General features: G+C 38.4%; 1 protein-coding gene across 1 annotated transcript in view; it reads right to left on the minus strand.

Annotated features, from left to right (window-relative positions):
• LOC131369734 (potassium voltage-gated channel subfamily A member 5) overlaps positions 1-18,193 on the minus strand; it is a 33,284-nt gene extending 15,091 nt beyond the window's left edge. The window contains exon 1 of the mRNA XM_058416574.1: positions 15,510-18,193. Within this exon, the coding sequence (XP_058272557.1) occupies positions 16,220-17,887 (1,668 nt within the window). The 5' untranslated portion in view covers positions 17,888-18,193 and the 3' untranslated portion in view covers positions 15,510-16,219. The remainder of the gene's footprint in view (positions 1-15,509) is intronic.
• Between the last annotated feature and the right edge of the window lie 523 nt (positions 18,194-18,716).

The following is an 18,716-nucleotide window of genomic DNA, read 5'->3' on the forward strand; positions in this document are numbered from 1 at the left end:
GAGACTACATGTGGGTGTGTGTGTTTTCAAAGAGCACAAAATAGAAAGAGAAAGTGTGTGAGTGTGACCCTGTTCAGATGTTCAGGACAGCAGGAGTGAGAGCAGAAGTGTGTGTGTGTGTGTGTGTGTCCATGAGCCTGTGCTTCTGCATCTATTTGTCAAGATGGTGTCACCCAAGGATAAGTGTCAATCCTGTTGTCAAACAAACCTTCTAAAATAGACCTGCCATCATTTGAGGACTCTCATCTTCTAAGCCATCAGAACCGAATTTAGGCAATTCAGTAATAAGACAAAGATATTAGACATTAACGAACAGGCTGTCATCAGTGTGCTCCACACACGCCGACTCTGAGCAGTTTGTGAAGGGAACGTTCTTGCCTTCTGCCATCATGCTGGCATTGACGTCAGTGACTAACAGTCTGTCTCATGTTTTGTTTGCGGAATTGGTCATATAGTCACTTCTTGTGGATTTCTTGTGACTGGCTACACTACAGCAAAAATGCGATGCATTCACAAACAGCAACTATCCACTTTATTAGTACAACTGCTCATTCATGCAATTATCCAACCTAAACAGGACAGCTAAAGACTGGAAAAATCCAGGTGTTTTTCCCCTGAAAATTTTTCATTACATACAGTTTTGTTCCAGAGCCTGTGCCCTCTGAGGCTTCCGATTCTTGTTTATGGCTGACAGGAGTGAAACCTGATGTAGTCTGCTGCTGTTGTAGTTCACCCACCTCGAGGTTTGACCTGTTGTGTGTACTGAGAAGCCTTTCTGTTCTCCACAGCTGTTAAGAGGTAATTATTTGAGTTGCCGAAAGCTCAAACCTGCCAGGCCACCTTCTCTGACCACATCAACAAGGCGTTTCTGCCCACAGAACTACTGCTGCATTCTGTTGTGTGACTGTTATGTGTGAAAATCCCAGGAGATCAGCAGTTTATGAAATACTCAAACCAGCTCTTTTGGCACCAACAACAGCCGCTGAATCACCAAATCATTGAGATAATATTTTCCCCTCATTCTGATGTTTGATGTGAACTTTAACTGAAGCTCTTGACATGTATCTGCATGAGTTTTATGAATATCCTGTTGCCACATGATTGGTTGATTGGATAACTGCGTGAATGTGTAAGTGTACAGGTGTTCCTAATAAAGTGGGTGTTGAGTGTATGTTGTATTAAGCACTCCTTGGTGCAGTTTGTTTGTTTTGGAAGATGAACACAGCAATCACACTCAAGTGCGGACCAAAGGTGCCACTCAGAGACCACACACCAGAGTTCTCAGACCCGAGGGTGCTTTAAACAGGAAGAAAGTCGGGATGATTACAAAAGATAAACTGTAGAAAATGAACACAACATGCTGTGTATCATGGGTTATGGTCAAACATTTTTGGACATGTGAGCTAGCTAAACTAACATGAGACTAAGATACCTTTACAATCATTGTACATGTGATAATCATGCAATTAAACTGCTATTAAATATATACAGCATATGGAATATAGTATTTACGGCATGAATTATTACATTCTAGCTCAGGCCCATGAGGAGGAGGCTTCCCCTGGCTCCAACTCATACTTCAGCACTGTCACATTAATATAATATAGAATATAAAAAGGGTATTGCATAATATCCTACCATTAAGACCTACTGAAATGTGTAACTACATATAGCTGCATACTCTCTCAGGCTGGAAGACATGTGTGTGCTTGAAGTAACTACCAGAGGAAGATCGTGATACATGACACAGAGCAAAGATTTACACAAATGAACAGCTGAAAATGCTATCATTAGGTTTAGACTGAAAAAGGTGAATGCTTTTAAGCAGAGCTTCAGGGGGAAAAAAAACCTGCTACTGAAAGTCAGAGGCACATCTCTATCAGCATTTTAGTTTTAAATGAAATAACCATTAAACCATTAATTTTATTGTAAGAGAAGATTTAATAGGCATTTTATATCGATCTTACCCAGTAAACATTTAAAGACAGAGTACTTTCAGTCTGTTATATTCTGCTTTTTTTCAGGTCTATATAGAATATCTGATACTAAGAAATATGATATGAAAATGGAATCAATTCTCACTAAAACAGTTGAGAAACAGCGATAAGAAATCTCTGCTCACATCCACCCCTTTTTGACCCCATTCCCATACTCACCCATTTTTGTATGTTTAGGCTTTCCAGATTCCTTATATGGTCTAATTTTCCTGTTCTCGTTTACTACTCTGTAATTAGCATCTGCTGGTTTTGTGCTTTCCACTCTGCACATTTGTTCAGTAATTAAAAACCCTGTTTCTCATAAACTAGTCTGATCTCTTTTTGTTATCTGGTATGATCAGGTTGTTCAGGTCACCTGTTGTTTTGTTTTATGGCTTGTCTGCCTTCACTCAAAACTGTCTGTGATTCGAAGACGAAGACTCGAAGACCTGAAATAAACATGTATTTTGATCCATACCACTCTTTTCCCTGAGTCCTCCCTGTTATACCCACTGTATAATAATTTACAGCAGTATGTGCATGCACAGAAATATTTTATGCAGAAAATGCTATAAAGATATCACATAGTTATGGTACATTGTGTTACCTAGTGTCCATCTGCTTTGTATTATGATCAACACCTACAGTAGCTAATGCCCATATATACTGTGAATGAACATTTTTTCTCCGTGAAAAGATGGCTTCAAAGCAGCACATTCCACTGAAACTGCTCTTATGGGTATCACTGTGAAGCTTCATGCAGCTAGATCAGCCGAACTGTCATTAGAACTCATCCTCCTTGACCTTTCAGCAGTGTTCAGGTGACAGCCACATCTGCTCTCTACTGGTGTCCCACTAGTCTCAGTACTCGGCCCCTTTTCCTTTCTGCTCTTGGTGAGGTCATATCCTCACATGGGCTTTCATATCACTGCTATGAGGATGATACTCATCCTATCCGCTTTCCTTTCATCCCTCAGGCACTCATGTTTCTGCTCAGATCTTAGCTTGTCTGTCAGACATCTTCATGAACAGCAGCTCCTCAGCTGAAGTTTAATCCCAGCAAAACTGAACTGCTGTTCATATCAGGTGATGCATCCTGACATCAAGGTTTTTGTGATCTTCTTGGACAGCTCTTAGATTTTACCTCATGTCACTGCAGGCAACCTTGGGGTAACCAACTGTCCTTCTCCTCTCACTCTGCTAAACTGACATGTCAATGTCTCTTCTACAACATTTGAAGGATTCATCCATTTCTTTCCACTGAGGTCACTCAGGTGTTTGTTTGGTCATTTTGAGACCTCTGCAACTGATTCAGAATGCTGCTGCATGACTTGTTTTAAACCTTCCCAAGTTCTCACATACCACCCTACAATGGTGCCTGCCTACAAAGTCAGAAATCAACCAGAATCCATCTTCCTTAAAGCACTTATTACATGCTGCACTGCACTATATAAATGCCTTAAAATATAAATGTAAATATAAATTATTATAAGTCAGTCAAGCTCATTATTTTGTTATTAACTGCAACCTAAAATCAATCCACATACAAATAAAGCAAAACACTGCATTGAACATCATGCAGGAAATCTAACATTCATTTTTGACACTTAGAAAAAAACAAAAAAAAAATTGGCGTCCATTTTTGGTGCTAACAATAAATATGTCATTGCTTAGTAAAGGCCAGTGATGTATTTGATGAAATAAAAAACACAGCATTGCACTGCTTTCATTACACAGTAGTGAGAGATGAAGCTGTGGGCAGTGTTGAAAGCAGCTTATGTAAGAAGCCTGTGCATTGTTTCCTCATTGCTTCAAGCACTTCCATATGAAGACAGGATAACGCACTCACAGTCATGGTTGTTTGTGCCCCCCACCCAAACCCCACCCCCACTACAGAGATTAACACTAGAAGCCCCACTTCAGCTAATGCTCTCAATCCACAATGAAGCAAGCCGTCTTCAAATAAGCACACAGTTGGAAAGGTTTAGCAGAGCTGAACGTGTTTTACCTGCAAAATATCAGACCTGCATTTCGGTCTTTCATCAGATTTCGTTTACAGGCTGTCACTACATGAATACAAGTCATTGCACATTGTGTTTATTCTGCATCACTCAAACGTTTTTGTATGAACTGTGTGCTCATGGCAGTGTTATATGTACGTTTCTGTTACGGTGATACTGGATGTCAAATTTGATATATAAGCACGTCAACAGCATGCATGTGTGTACGTGGGGGTGTGTACATGCATACATACGCACACATACATGTTTGTATATTCAGACACATCAGCACATGATGGAACACTGGGTACATGCACATCTGTTCCTATGTATCTCACATGTCATTTTTTTTTCATTATATCCCCATAATGCCACCTTAACCACATAGTAGTTCCCATTGCTTTAATAATTCTCTCTCAAATCAAAGGTCAGCCCATTCAAACTGCAGAGCTTGAGATTTTGAGCACTCTGAAGAACTCCAACACATTTTGCCAGCAGGTGCAGAATAGTGACCTTTGAACTGGGACCTTTTCTGCTTTAAAATGATATTTATTCTTTTCTCTATTCATTACTGATAGATTGACTGCAACCCATGGATTACAGCTGTATCTCACTGGAATTTTAATCCCCTTTCCACAAAATACTGGAAAGCAGAGCATTCTCTAGAAAGTGGTCTAGCTATAGGTATGACATCACAATATGAGTTTACAGAGCTCTCTCAGGATCTTGTCCTAGAAAGTTCTAGCTATATAGGCCAGGGATCAGTTTCCTTTACACTACAGGAACTTAAATTATACCTGGGATGCATTACCATTTTTAAGGCTATTAATCTTTAACAACTGATCTATTTTAGTGATAACACCAATAATATAAGCTCCGAAACTAGACTAGGACTGTCTTAGGAAAGGTAATGGTTAACAAAAACTATTCAAATGTATGTAACATTAATTGATAGCATTTGTTATAGTAATAAATATCCTTAGTCTCTCATTTCTCTTGTCTTCGCATTCCATCAGCTTTCCCTTTTTCAAAAAATATATATTTATAGGTCTCTATACTGCATGATACAATCACTGAATCACACGAAAGGCCAACACTGTGTCTGAATCACTTTTAGAATCAAGGCTGACATCAAGTGCAGCTGATAGGCATCCATTTTAACCAGCGTTATGATATCTCACAACCTGTGAGATGTGATCTCATACAGGCTGTACGGTGGCTCACTGTAAATATTAAACTTGTTCTATATTTACAACATAACTTTCTGTTTGGTCAGGAAACACCAACTGTCTTATGGCAAAAAAAAAGAACTTGTATGAAGGGCTGATAATCAATGACAGCTGATCTAAAGTGACAACAACATTTGCTTGTATCTAAGATGCCCAGATTCTGAGATTTATGGTCATAGGTTGAGAATGGTTTAAAGGTGATGTAGTTAAATAAATGAGTGAAATCTGTCACATTAGCAAGTTAGTTAGTCTTGTATAAATCTTGTAATGTAGCCCATTATAAGCGATTATGTAATAACTGTGATAGTCCTACACTCAAGTGTACAGTGTCACCAGCCTACTGACAACCGGCTTGCCACCTCCTCACAGCACATTCACCTGTTCAATGATAAGAAACCAACAAGACTTCTGTCAAGTCTCTATTTTCCACTTCTCTGACTTTTTCCAATCATGATAATTCCTTGAAATGGGACATTTTTCTGTGTATCAACTTTTGCCCGTTCAACACAATTAGTCCTAGCTATAGTGTGTACTAGCTATACTGTGCACTTAGCTCTGTTACCAACTAAGTTACCTTCTATCAGCATGTGTGTGACAGTTTAACTGTGCTCCAGATGAAAATACTAAAAATATAAATTTTATAACGTATAAATGATGTAAAGAATAGACCCAGACAGGACATGCCAAAAATATATCGATTTTTGTTTATAGTTAGGGTAAATGTCAGTTAGCAGCTTCATTTGTATCATCACTTGTAGTATATTACATTTATACAACAGCCATTCCACTACTCACCAAATTTTCCTTTCAAAATAAGTCAAAGTAATTCCAACTTCCCATGTTACAGAGGAACCACAAAACCCTCTGTCCTGAATACAATCCTGTGCTGAAAAACCGAAAGTTACCACTTTACCTCGGACTGGTAAAAAGTGTTGCCACTCCTTCCTCTCAATTAAACTGATCTATTTAACACTGGTCACTGCACAAATCTATATGACTTCATAGTTTTAATCTAGCATATGGCTTGATGGATATATTTGAACATAATTCAGTTTAGACACCTTGCAACATCCATCCACCCAGTCCCCACTCATGTTTACTGCAAACGCTAACCAGGAGATGAGTCACCTGCATTAAGGTAAAGTAGTGTATCTCTTCCATCCTAGCTGTTGATGGAACTTTTAGAGAGCCAGGCGGTCTTGTATATCTTGCTACACCCAGACAGTTAAATGTAAAAACGCTGATTTTGATAAATGCTAGAGTTCAGTGCAGTATACTGTATGTGTGGAGCAGTCAGCATTGTGAGAAAGCACACTTCCAGATTTAACCTGACGCCACCTCCAGTGCAATGTCGCACTTTGCAATGTTCCCGTTCATGTGAAAATGAACGGGAGGTGAGAGAAGCTCGGGATAGTTAAATGAAATCTGAGAATTGAGTATTGACAGCAATTCTTAAGAGCCCAGCTCAAGAATATCATTGTAGATAGCACAGATAGAAGAAGAAGTATCCTGTCGCTTGGTGAAGGGTAAAACATTTAACATTTAATTCAAAGACATGCAAACTTCTTTAAAAATAAAAAGTGAGGCATGGACTGAGGAGGTCAATCCACAGTAATTTAAAAAGTAGGTGACTAGTGTAATGTTAAGACTATATTCCTGTGAATGGAACAACTCTGTGTCACCATACGCTTTATCTTGTCCTGCAGTAGCAAATTCATATTGATACCATGGAAAAATGGCTTTGTCTAACATTTCAGCTGTGCGTTATACTAGCATTTGTTTTATAAAACAATTTTACTGTCCACTCTTCTGTATTTAGCTCAGTTTTGTCAGTGTTTCCACAGCCCTAAGCATTCATGATTCTGAAGGAAAATATGTGAGAGTGATTTTATCACAAGTTAGTAAATGTACTTCCTCAGTTCCTACATCACATCTTCAGTGGCATGCAACAGATAGTGGGATTTGGGAACAAGTAGTGCATGCTACAGTCACAGCAGTGAAGTGCTGCACATTATCAAAGGTTATACATACATACATACATACATATATACATACATACATTCAGTATACACACCGCTCAGGCATCACATTATGAGCAGTGACAACCGAAGTGAATAACACTGATTATCTCCTCATCATGGCACCTGTTAGTGGGTGGGATATATTAGGCAGCAAGTGAACATTTTGTCCTCAAAGTTGATGTGTTAGAAGCAGGAAAAATTGGCAAGTGTAAGGATTTGAGAGAGTTTGACGAGGGCCAATTTATGATGGCTAGACGTCTGGATCAGAGTATCTCCAAAACTGCAGCTCTTGTGAGGTGTTCACCGTCTGCAGTGGTCAGTATCTATCAAAAGTGGTCCAAGGAAGGAACAGTGGTGAACCGGTGACAGGGTCATGGGCGGCCAAGGCTCATTGATGCACATGGGGAGTGAAGGCTGGTCCGTGTGATCCGATCCAACAGACGAGCTACTGTTGATCAAATTGCTGAAGAAGTTAATGCTGGTTCTGATAGAGAGGTGTCAGAATACACAGTGCATGACGGGTCAGGGCTGTTTTAGCAGCAAAAGGGGGACCAACACAACATTAGGCGGGTGGTCATAATGTTATGCCTGGTTGATGTACAGCTGTTTTGCAAAAGTCAATATGAAGCAGTGATTTTCTTTTTCTGTTTGTTAGAGAGGAGGAAAGGCAACCTTCTGTTTGGGGTGCCTGTCCTTAAGATGATATTAGGTAACAATTTTAGCTGTCACATTTGTAAACTGAACAATCATATAGCCGTTTTAATGAAGGCAGCACTCAGAGGATAAGGAACAGCAATGTTTCTGATCCCTTGGTGTCTTGGTGACAGTAAAAAAAAGGCTACACTTAAACTGTCAAATATTTGCATTGTAAAAATGGTGCAAAATAGAATAAACCAAGCCTAGTCATGCAGAACATGAGAGATATACCAGCTATAACAATATCACCATCAGAAATCATTCGTTTGTATGTATGCATATATTTATAATATTAGCGTTTAAATATTATTTTAAAATCATTTCAGTCATTTCCAAATAGTCTTTCCTATTGCAAATTCAAAATGCCAGACTCCTAATGTGGAGTAAATCATTATCACGTATCACTGTAACATCTTCTTCAGTGCTGTCCTCTTAATTAGAGGGTGCCTCAGAGCATGGTGAGCAGCTTTCCTGGAGAGAGTAATAGAGACTAACTGCATAATGCAATTGGCTGTAGAATGCAGATGAGGCAGGCGTGTTTGGGATAATCTAGCGCAGATGCTGCAGGAATCAGCAGTGAAATCAGTGTACATAATTAGTATGATGATGGCACTACAGGTTGGCAGAACAACTGAGCACATGAATATTTCGGGGGAAATTCTTTACTTTACCAATGTAAGTCAACTCTAAGTTGAAGAATTTTAAGTCTCTCAATTGTTTGATATGCTGTGTGAAATACTGTTGTTTTTTTTTACTGTATAAAGGATTGTAATCTTATTTCGAGGTTTCTGCATACAGCTGTCACTAGAATTTTTGCAAATTAGATAATAATCTCTGCTCTAATGGTAACAGCTTTTACTCCTGGCCTGGTAGCCTTGACATACAGAGACAAATGGTATATCCAGATTATTTTACACACACACACACAGTCCAGCAATATACTGAAAATATACTTTGTATATTTGAATATATATTTTGTATATTTTCCTTTAAGGACCACTGTCAATGAAAAAAAAGAAGAAGAAAAAAAGGATAATATATTTTGTTGAAAATATTAAAGTAGTAAATGTTTTAAAACTAAGCTGCAAAAACAGCCCATTCTGGATTTTTTGTTTGTTTGTTTGGCATCACAGAAATGAACCTATTTTATTTTAATTCACTTTAAAGCAGGTTAGCCCCGTCCCTCCATCTTACAGAAAGTCAACCCTGCCTACTATTTTTATAGCAGGTTTGCCCCACCTAATCATTTTGAAGTGTACAGCACTTAATGGAGTGAAGGCAGCATTCTAATATCCCAGAACATGCCACATTTGTGCTGAACAAATTTTAAAAACAATCCTAGACTTAAAGAGATTTATTCTGGTTAGGTTCTTGGTTGATCTGGAGCCTAACCCAAGATAACTGGTTATGACGCATGAATACACCCTGGATGGGAAACCTATTCATCACAGGACACTGTGCACACACAGTCACTCACACCTAGGGGCAATTTACCACAGCCAATCCTCCTACTGGCATGCTTTACGGAGATGGAACAAAACCAGAGAACCCAGAGGAAACGCATGTGCACATGAGGAAAAAGTAGCTGTGATTCAGCAATGCTACCCATCATGCCAGCCATAAGTCACATATTTGATTCTTATATTTGATCTATTCAGTACTATTCAGCGTACACTGATTTCAGGCGTTTCTGTTAATGTTCTCAATATGCTAATGCTAACAAGATACACTATATGGCCAAAAGTATGTGCATCATTTCACTTGTAAGATTATCATTCAGTCAAAACGAAAGAAATTATTTACATGTAGCACTCGTAAGGACATAGTAACAAAAGCAGGCTGATTTAAATCTAAGGGACAAAGAGAGAAACAAAAGAAGTGTTTTAATGTACATGAAGTCACATAAAAGTTTCAAGTAGACTGCAGGGAAAAGGATAAAACAACCTAGGATATAGGACCTTTAAGCTTCTCTAATATAGAGTAAGTGGCTTTGAAGCTTGCCAGCCCTAAGCCAAAAAAAATATTCTAACCCATTTTCAGCTCTACTATATGCATAGTGGTGCAGTGAAGTGGAAATCATGCAGTCATACTTTTTTTAAGTAATCAAAGTCATATTGACCATATGAACAGGCAAGCACAGGCATGGCAGTTTCATTCACTTGTCTCTTTACATCCACAGAACTCTCAGTCTTGCATATCACTGCAGTTCTGGCTGTTCTCCATGTCCTAGCAGCTGAATACCACCAGACAGTTAGCTGGATGTAATAACTACCATATGGGCCACTTCTTGTCTTTCTTCTATCACTAATGAGAGACTGAGGCAAGATCAGGCTTCCAAGAGGACAAGGTGGCAGACTTTATAATAAAATAAGAAAAAGCGTAACACAAAGTACGAGAGTATTTACTTATAGCAGGTATACCTGGAGGTCATAATGTTTTATTCCTGCTTTAATCAATATTAATACCACACACAATGGTATCAAAAGGTATTATAAAATATTACTCAGGTGTTCCACCAAAGAACAATGTTTATGTTTTTAAAGGTTTTCAATGGGACTGATCCTAATATGACTATAAATAAGTACTTTATAGTCTAAAGTCTTTACTAGATAATAATCTAGGCCATTTCCTAATTTGACATTCAGGGGTTCTAAGAAAATAAAATGTTCTAATACCTATACTTTTCTTATACAGATGAGTCCATTTCTTGTTTAAGCCAGAAATCTAAAATACAGGGTGTTTAAAATCCTTCGACCAGCACTGTCAGTTCTGCAAGTTTGGTACTAACTGCATGAATTCAGAATTTGTCAGACTGAAATAATACAAAGAGACATTCCCTTGAACCCGTGCCCTCTTTCACTGTTAAAAATACTTCTGGCTGCTTTGCATTTGAAAAACAAATTAGTAGATTGTGCATTACCAGTCTCATGGCAAACCAAATTACTGTCAAGCACAAATGTATCTTGCATAGGGCTACAATTATTCCTCATGGAGCTGTATTTGTAATAAAGGTTGTGTTGTTTGTTACAGTAGGAGCTTTAAGGCAGATTCAGGTCAGACATGTGGAACAGATGTGTTTCCCTGCAGCTTAGTCTGCCTGCTCTAATGAAGAAAGCGTGTCGTTATTTAAAGGGCTTGTATGCTTCTCCCTAGTCATGTATGCTTGTACTAGTTTAGCACACATATACGACTATATTCCTTATTCCTCTAATGCATGCATGCATAATGAGCAAATGCTGAAATTGTGCACAGTCATATTCTCACATCTAACAAAACTACAGGCACACAGGGTGGAGTTCACCTAAAACAGAGGTGTGTCTTAGTTACGTGTAATCCTGAGTGAAATTTTCTGTATGATATCAGGTAGAGTAAGGAGCAGTATTAAGTTTAGTGCCATCTTCCCACTGCATCCAGAAAAAAAAACATAACCCTAACCCTATGTGTGCATATGTTTAACAAGCATCATTTTCTTTGCACAGTGGTTCACACAGGCTGTATACTGGTCAGCACAATTTTATGTTTCTGTCCTTTAGCATATTGTATTGTCTGTCTGAGCTGTCTCTTGTCTTGCACTATTTGCCCTAGGTTGTACACTATGCATTTTAAGTGGCTAGGTTAACTTACTTTTTAATTCCATAGCGCTGTGTTATTGTATGTAGATCTATGTTTTATGTAGCACCATAGTCCCAGAGGAACATTGTTCCATTTCACTATGTGCTGCGTCAGCTATATATGGTTGAAATGACAATAAAAACTTCCATAAAAATCTGACGACCTCAGAGGCATGATCTATATGAAGGTAGTTTTAATAATCTGAATGGACCACTCAGAGAATTAACTTAGGTATAACCTAAATGGACTCTAAGTAAAAGTGCGTATAAAAATACTGATGCTGTTGTATGTCATCAACTTAAGTCAACAATTTTGAGATAGCCAAGGAGAATAGTTTGTCATGGGTTTCTTACCCACAACACTGATCTAACAGTCTTATGAAAGTGTATTGTCATCTGAGCACAGGAGCATTTCCCGTTGCCCTCTTGCCCTGTGCTCTATGCCAGTTGATATGCCAACCATTCCATGGCAACCATGCCAAGGCCTCATGCTGTTGGCCTTTTCTGGTCTGTGACCTTGCACCATGCCATGCCATCACAGCTATAATCACTTCAGCCTCCAGAACGGATGGAAGATTGTAAGACTTGCCAGTTGCTTTTGTCCCTGTTATTAACTTAATTATGGATGAGATTCGGAAATCCAATGAACTTCCTCTCTTCCTATTCAGGATTAGCTTGTGCAGGGTGTTGAAAATATTTGTTTGATTATATCACATTTCCTACTTAGTCATCTCTAATATGAGGGATGGGTTTGCTGGGCATATAGAATATATACAGTGAATGATGGCAATACACAGGCGTTGTTTAGATTAAGATCTATGTCTAATAATTTTTCTAAAATACTAAATAAATCTAATAACAGTGTGTTATTTTTTAAAAATGCCATGCCGGTTCGAGAGCATCATGAATTAAAAATCAAATTCAAATTTTATTTATCACATAATCATACACAGTACGACATGTTAGTGAAATGCTTTTTATGACTGTCCTACATTTGAAGAAAGAAGTAAAGTGTGTGGACAAGAAAAGTATAGGGATATAGGTAATAAAAATATATATATAGAAAAATAGGAAGAATAAAAACTCATAGTAGAAATTAAAGACATGATAAATTATGAAAAACACCAATAGTTATGTAAAGCCAATTGTGTATCAGATATACATATACAAATATATGTATATATATATATATATATATATATATATATATAAATAAAATTAAAAGTAAAAGTAAAAGTATGTATATAATATAAACATTAATAATAAATAATAATCATAATATAATATATTATATATAATATAATAATATATAATAAAATAATATGATAATGTAATATAATATAATATTTATAAAAATATATAGTATATACATGTATGTAGATAAAAAAAGACAAATATAAATATAAATGACAATAAATAATACGGTATGTGCAATCTGCATACATAAATATATATATAAGGGAAAATATAAATGTCCAATTTTAACAGGAATAACGATATCTATTGATATCTATCTTGCTAAAGCCCAAATCTTGCTAAAGCTCAAAGCACCATTGACAAAAGGTTGACTAATAATCCCCAACTCAGCTGTTTTTGGACAAGACTCTTTTCTAGCACCCTCCAAGTTCCAGGTTCCACTGATATTCACTTTAGTTTCTAATACACAAATCTCACATTTTTCATCGCAACACTACTGTATATATATAATATCGATTATACTCGTATCAAAATATTCAGCATACTGCATTACAATAATATACTGTAATGTATAATAATGTATATAATGCAAATTAGTGAAACCTTATATTGTGGCCAAGCCTTGAAAAAGCCATGTTTTCCCACAATTCACAAATTCCCCCGACACTGAGCTGGGGAAACCGTCTGCAGATTTAGAGCGCTTTTAGAGCACTTCTCACAGACGTTTAACATTAAGACAGAGATCCAAGGCCCCGTGTGAATGCACTACTTAATAATGCAAAAGTATCTATAACATTGGCATGGAGATTCTAGTCCCAGCGATGGCACAGTCTGTAAGTAGTTGGACATGTTTTTTTGGCTCTGTACCCTAGGATATAATATTTCAAATGGAACAGTGTCTATGAGGTTAACTCGTCAAACCTCTTTAAAGTTTCACTGTAGGTGCTGAATTATTCATTGTAGAAACTTAATAATCTGCTTTATGATGAATAAATGAATAATAGGTTGGGTGTTTAAGGGGTTAAACTGCAGATTGCCCACTTTCCTTTAAGAATATTTATATCTACAGTATATTAATAGAAATATACCAATATATATTGACTGGACCCATCCAAATATGTTGTGGGAACAGGCAGTTTATATATTTTCCTTCAGATGGGAGCTGGGGATCAGATATAATGCTTACATGACATGGAAAGGCTGCATTCATAACACTGGTGTGTAGTGAATGTGGTGGGTCCAGAATTAAGTAAGCAGCCGGGATTAAAATACACAGTGCCAAATAATAACCAAATGAAGTTTTCAGTGACAGACAATAAAATTGTGAATATGTTTGTTGTGGTTATAGATAGATACATGTAGTAGTTATGTAGTTATGGATACACCAACAACCATAAGCTCCCCGTTTTTTGTTGCTGTTGAAGTGCACTGAAGGGCAACACAAGGTAATTGGCTAACAGCTACAGCCAATTGCAGGGGCAGGCAGATTTGTCAGTAAAAATGAATTGGGAAAGTTAAATGCTAGTATTAAGAGCTAGTATTTCCTAATAGCTAGCATCTGTAAGTTATTGCAACAAAATAGATAAACGTAGCTACTCTTTATGAAGCAAGTGATTCATTCCTTTTGAGGGATGATTACAGCAGTAATTAATAATGCATTATAATACTTCACAAGTCTTCAAGCTTCCTTTAGGCCTCCGTTTAGCAGTGCTCATCGTTTATTTTGAACATGCTTCATATTCGCACTTAGCTCGAGCTGAATACGAACAAACCGGAAGTTACTGGTGTGTTTTTGAGGTCTTGTGCTCTAATATGTTGTCAGATTTATAAACAGTGGTAAAAAAATACACTGCACTAATTTATATATGGACAATATTCAAGATCTGTTTATCTTTATCAGCCATATTTATTTATTATTTCGCTAAATAATTGCGGAGGTAAATTTATAGCTGAAAAGGTAGAACTAATTTTGGAAATTCTTCTTTTTATTTTTGTCCTTTTTTTGGTGATTAAATATTTATTTGTTTATTCATGTGCTCCGAACAAGCATATCAACATCATTAGACAAAGTAATACGTGGCCGCATACATGCATGATAGCAAGACAGGAAAAACAATATTGAAATCTATTTTCTTGTTACGCAAAACATTTTAAATCTTTGATCAAATCTTTCTATTTAACCTTTTTAAAAGCAGTTCACAGTATTCTAAAAAAAAAATCTTCATTCCAGACTAGATAATATTAACATGAACCAGTATGACTGAATGTGAAAATGTGTTGAGAGAAACAAGCACTCATGATCCAAAGATTACCACTTCATCTGTGAATCACTGTGGCCTGGGTATGTATGACTGCCAGTGAAACTGGCTTTCTTATCTTTACTGATCATGTGACTCACGATGGTGTCAGCAGGATGGATTTTCTTTTGAACAAATGCATTTTACTGGCTGGGGTCAAACCCAATACCCAATGACAATTGCCTGACTTAAAAGATTTGCTCTAATGTATTTCAACCTAATCGTTAAGATCCTTCTATTCATCTAAGACCACCTTAGCCCTGCATGAAAAAAAAAAAACATTTACCAAAAAGTCATATTTAACAAAAATACAAATGTTTTCTTTTTCATTTCATTTTTTTTCTGTTACTGGAGCCATAATTACAACAGCCTTTCAAAATAGTAAGATTAAAAGTATTACTTAGTAAAGAAAAACTTACATCTAAGCAAATGCTGAAGTTTCAACAATGATTTGTACAAAAAAAGTGAATGGAGCTACTGACCTTTTATCTGTAAGACAGTCTAGAGGTGATCCTCTTGAAGATTTGTATTGAGCAAACCTGATGCTCTCACTGTCAGGTTTGGATTCTTTATTCCCAGTATGCCTCTCTGTCCATCCTGATTCTGAGGTCCAGGTCAGAAAAAAGTAGTCTTATCCTTATGAACTCAAGCTTTCCATGTTGGTGGGAAGCACTCTTACACTTTCTATTTTAATGGATTTGATCTATTTTAACAGTTGTGATCATAAAAGTATGAATCTTGTGTTAAAGAAAATACTAAGCTGTGTTTTGGAGGTGTCTATAATTTATTCAAGTGATTTATGTGCTTCCATGCACTACTGGAGCTCCATGATTTCTTTTGCATTTGAAACAACCATATCAGCAGCCATGAGCCTGACATGGTACATTTAACACAATACATTTCAGAAAATAAATTTTCTTCAGTTTAGATTGTGTTGAACTGACACCTGAAGTGTTAAGTGTTAAGTATTCGTTGTATCCAGCTTGGTTTTATAGAAAAAAGTAGCTCTGTTGGGGGTCTACTGAAAAAGGATTGCGGCAACAAAATCATTTCAGGTGTGCAAAGACTTACACCAGTCTATAAGACATACAGCGTCTTAAGCATTTTGATGATCTATACTGATAAAATTCAATTTAAAGGTATCAAGACACCTTGCTGTCTTGGTGACTTATGGTTATAATGCAAACTTACTCTACAAGTCTGTTTCCCTTGTGTCTAAGCAAAAAGCATAGAGGGAATCTTTAATGTCTGTGCTGCTGTTTGCTTTAATGTTGGCCTTCCCCACGGGTGTGTCCTGACTTTCTATGTCTCCTGTGGAATTCGGAGGTGATCTGTTGCATCCATGGACATCACTGGAGGGATCATCCTTAAGAGCAGCTTGCTCCTGGTCAGTCTCTCTGTGGTAGAAGTAGTTGAAGTTGGATACGATCACAGGCACAGGCAATGCTATGGTCAACACACCAGCGATGGCGCATAGTGAGCCTACAATTTTGCCTCCAACTGTTACAGGCCTCATGTCACCATATCCCACGGTGGTCATTGTAACCACAGCCCACCAGAAGGCATCTGGGATGCTGGAGAAATGGGACTCAGGCTCATCAGCCTCGGCAAAGAACACCGCACTTGAGAAAAGGATTACACCAATAAATAGGAAGAAGATGAGGAGGCCTAGCTCTCGCATGCTGGCCTTCAGAGTCTGCCCCAAGATCTGGAGACCTTTGGAGTGGCGTGAAAGCTTGAAGATGCGAAACACTCTCACTAGTCTAATAACTCGCAAGATGGCCAGAGACATGGCCTGCTGTTGCTGTGGTCCGTTGTCATGCTCCGGACCGTGCTGCTGCTCCACCAGCTCTGTCCCTACCGTGATGAAGTAAGGCATGATGGACATGATGTCAATGATGTTCATGACAGTTTTGGAGAACTCTGACTTGCTGGGGCAGGCAAAGAACCTCACAATAAGCTCAAAAGTGAACCAAATCACACAGGTGGTCTCAACAACAAAAAAAGGGTCGGAGAATGTGAGTGATGGGCGAGCTTGTAAAGTGGAGTTGGCAGCTGTCCTGCTTGCTGCTTGAAGCTCTCTCTCGTCCCTGAACTCAGGCAATGTCTCTAAGCAGAAAGTGATTATGGATATGGTGATGACAATCACAGATACAATAGCGATGCCACGGGCAGGGCTTGAGCTTTCGGGGTACTCAAAAATGAGCCAGACCTGTTTCTGAAACTCATTGTGTGGTAGGGGTTTCTCTTCTTCCTTTATAAAGCCCTCATCTTCACGAAAGCGCTCCATAGCCTCTTCGCCCAGCTGGTAGAACCGTATTTCATCAGCAAATACATCGATGGACACATTGACAGGCCTCCGGATTTTCCCACCTGACTGGTAGAAGTACAGGATCCCATCAAAGCTCGGCCGGTTTCGGTCAAAGAAGTACTCGTTTCGAAGTGGGTCAAAGTACTTGATCCTCTTGTCTGGATCTCCTAACAAGGTGTCAGGAAACTGGTTTAGGGTGCCCAGCTGGGTCTCGTACCTCAGACCTGCGATGTTAATGAGCACGCGCTCATTGCTCCCGTCATGCTCCACGTTGTCCACCACGTCCACCACGTCCGACAGGTCCTCGTCAAAGAGGTGAGGGACGCGGTCGGCGCGCAGCAGCGCATCCACGGCGCTTTCGGCACAGCTGAACGTGTCGCTCACGTCGTTCATTCTCCACGAGCTCGGTTCCAGGTTCAGCTCTTTGACACACTCGTCGATTCGCCCTAAAGCCGAGTGCTGCTCCCGTGCGCTACGACAGCCTTCTCCGGCATCGCTCGCGCTCCCTCTCGCGCCGCCGTTCTCCAAACTCACCAAGGCTATCTCCATTCCGGAGCCATGAAATGTTCACCAGGAAAACATTAAAAAAAAGACCTGTAGATTTCGATCAGATTCACTTATTAGGAACTGTTTTCTCAATTTGATTCCGCACTGAAGTTTAAAAAATGTTAACGCTGTTTTAACCTGGCAGATAAAGAGCGCGCGCAAGGAGCGCCAGCGCGAGCTCTGTGGTCACTGGAAAGTAAATAAAGCCGCGAGAGGCGAGTTGAAGACCCGGATGACAAAATAACGAGGATGATTCCTGACGTGAAAACAGCGCTCATCGTTCAGCGCGGTGAGGGAATCCTCACAATGTCAGAGAGACGGGGAAACCTCCTCATCCTCCTGTCACTTAGCAGTATTTAAACGCCACCCATCTTTTTACCCCCTGAATTAAAGATGACCGTGTTTACAGTGAATACAGGTGCATGTTTCTGAAACTGTTGACAATGTACATGCAAAAGGAAAGTGTTTAGATCATATCCCAAAAAAGAAAGACTGATCGAATGAGACATGTCTGATTTAATGATATGCTTAATGACATGTCTGGGAATTTGGGACAGAATGTTTGGGAATTTGGGACAGCGTATTTGGGAATTTGGGACATATTTTCCCTGGATTAGGCGTTTACTTTGATTCTGAACGACATGTGTAAAACATTATTTGTAACATTTATTTATGGCATCAAGAAATCAAATTTCACAACAGGACAAAATATTTTCCAAATACATCTAATTTTCTAAGAACATCATATTACTACATATTTAAACTTTGGCATAAGTAACATTGTATAATCCATCTATTTCTGCAATAAAGGTAAAAACATACTTCAATTTTC

The sequence above is a fragment of the Hemibagrus wyckioides genome, linkage group LG19 (assembly GCF_019097595.1).
Source record: "Hemibagrus wyckioides isolate EC202008001 linkage group LG19, SWU_Hwy_1.0, whole genome shotgun sequence".
NCBI classification, from domain to species: Eukaryota; Metazoa; Chordata; class Actinopteri; order Siluriformes; family Bagridae; genus Hemibagrus; species Hemibagrus wyckioides.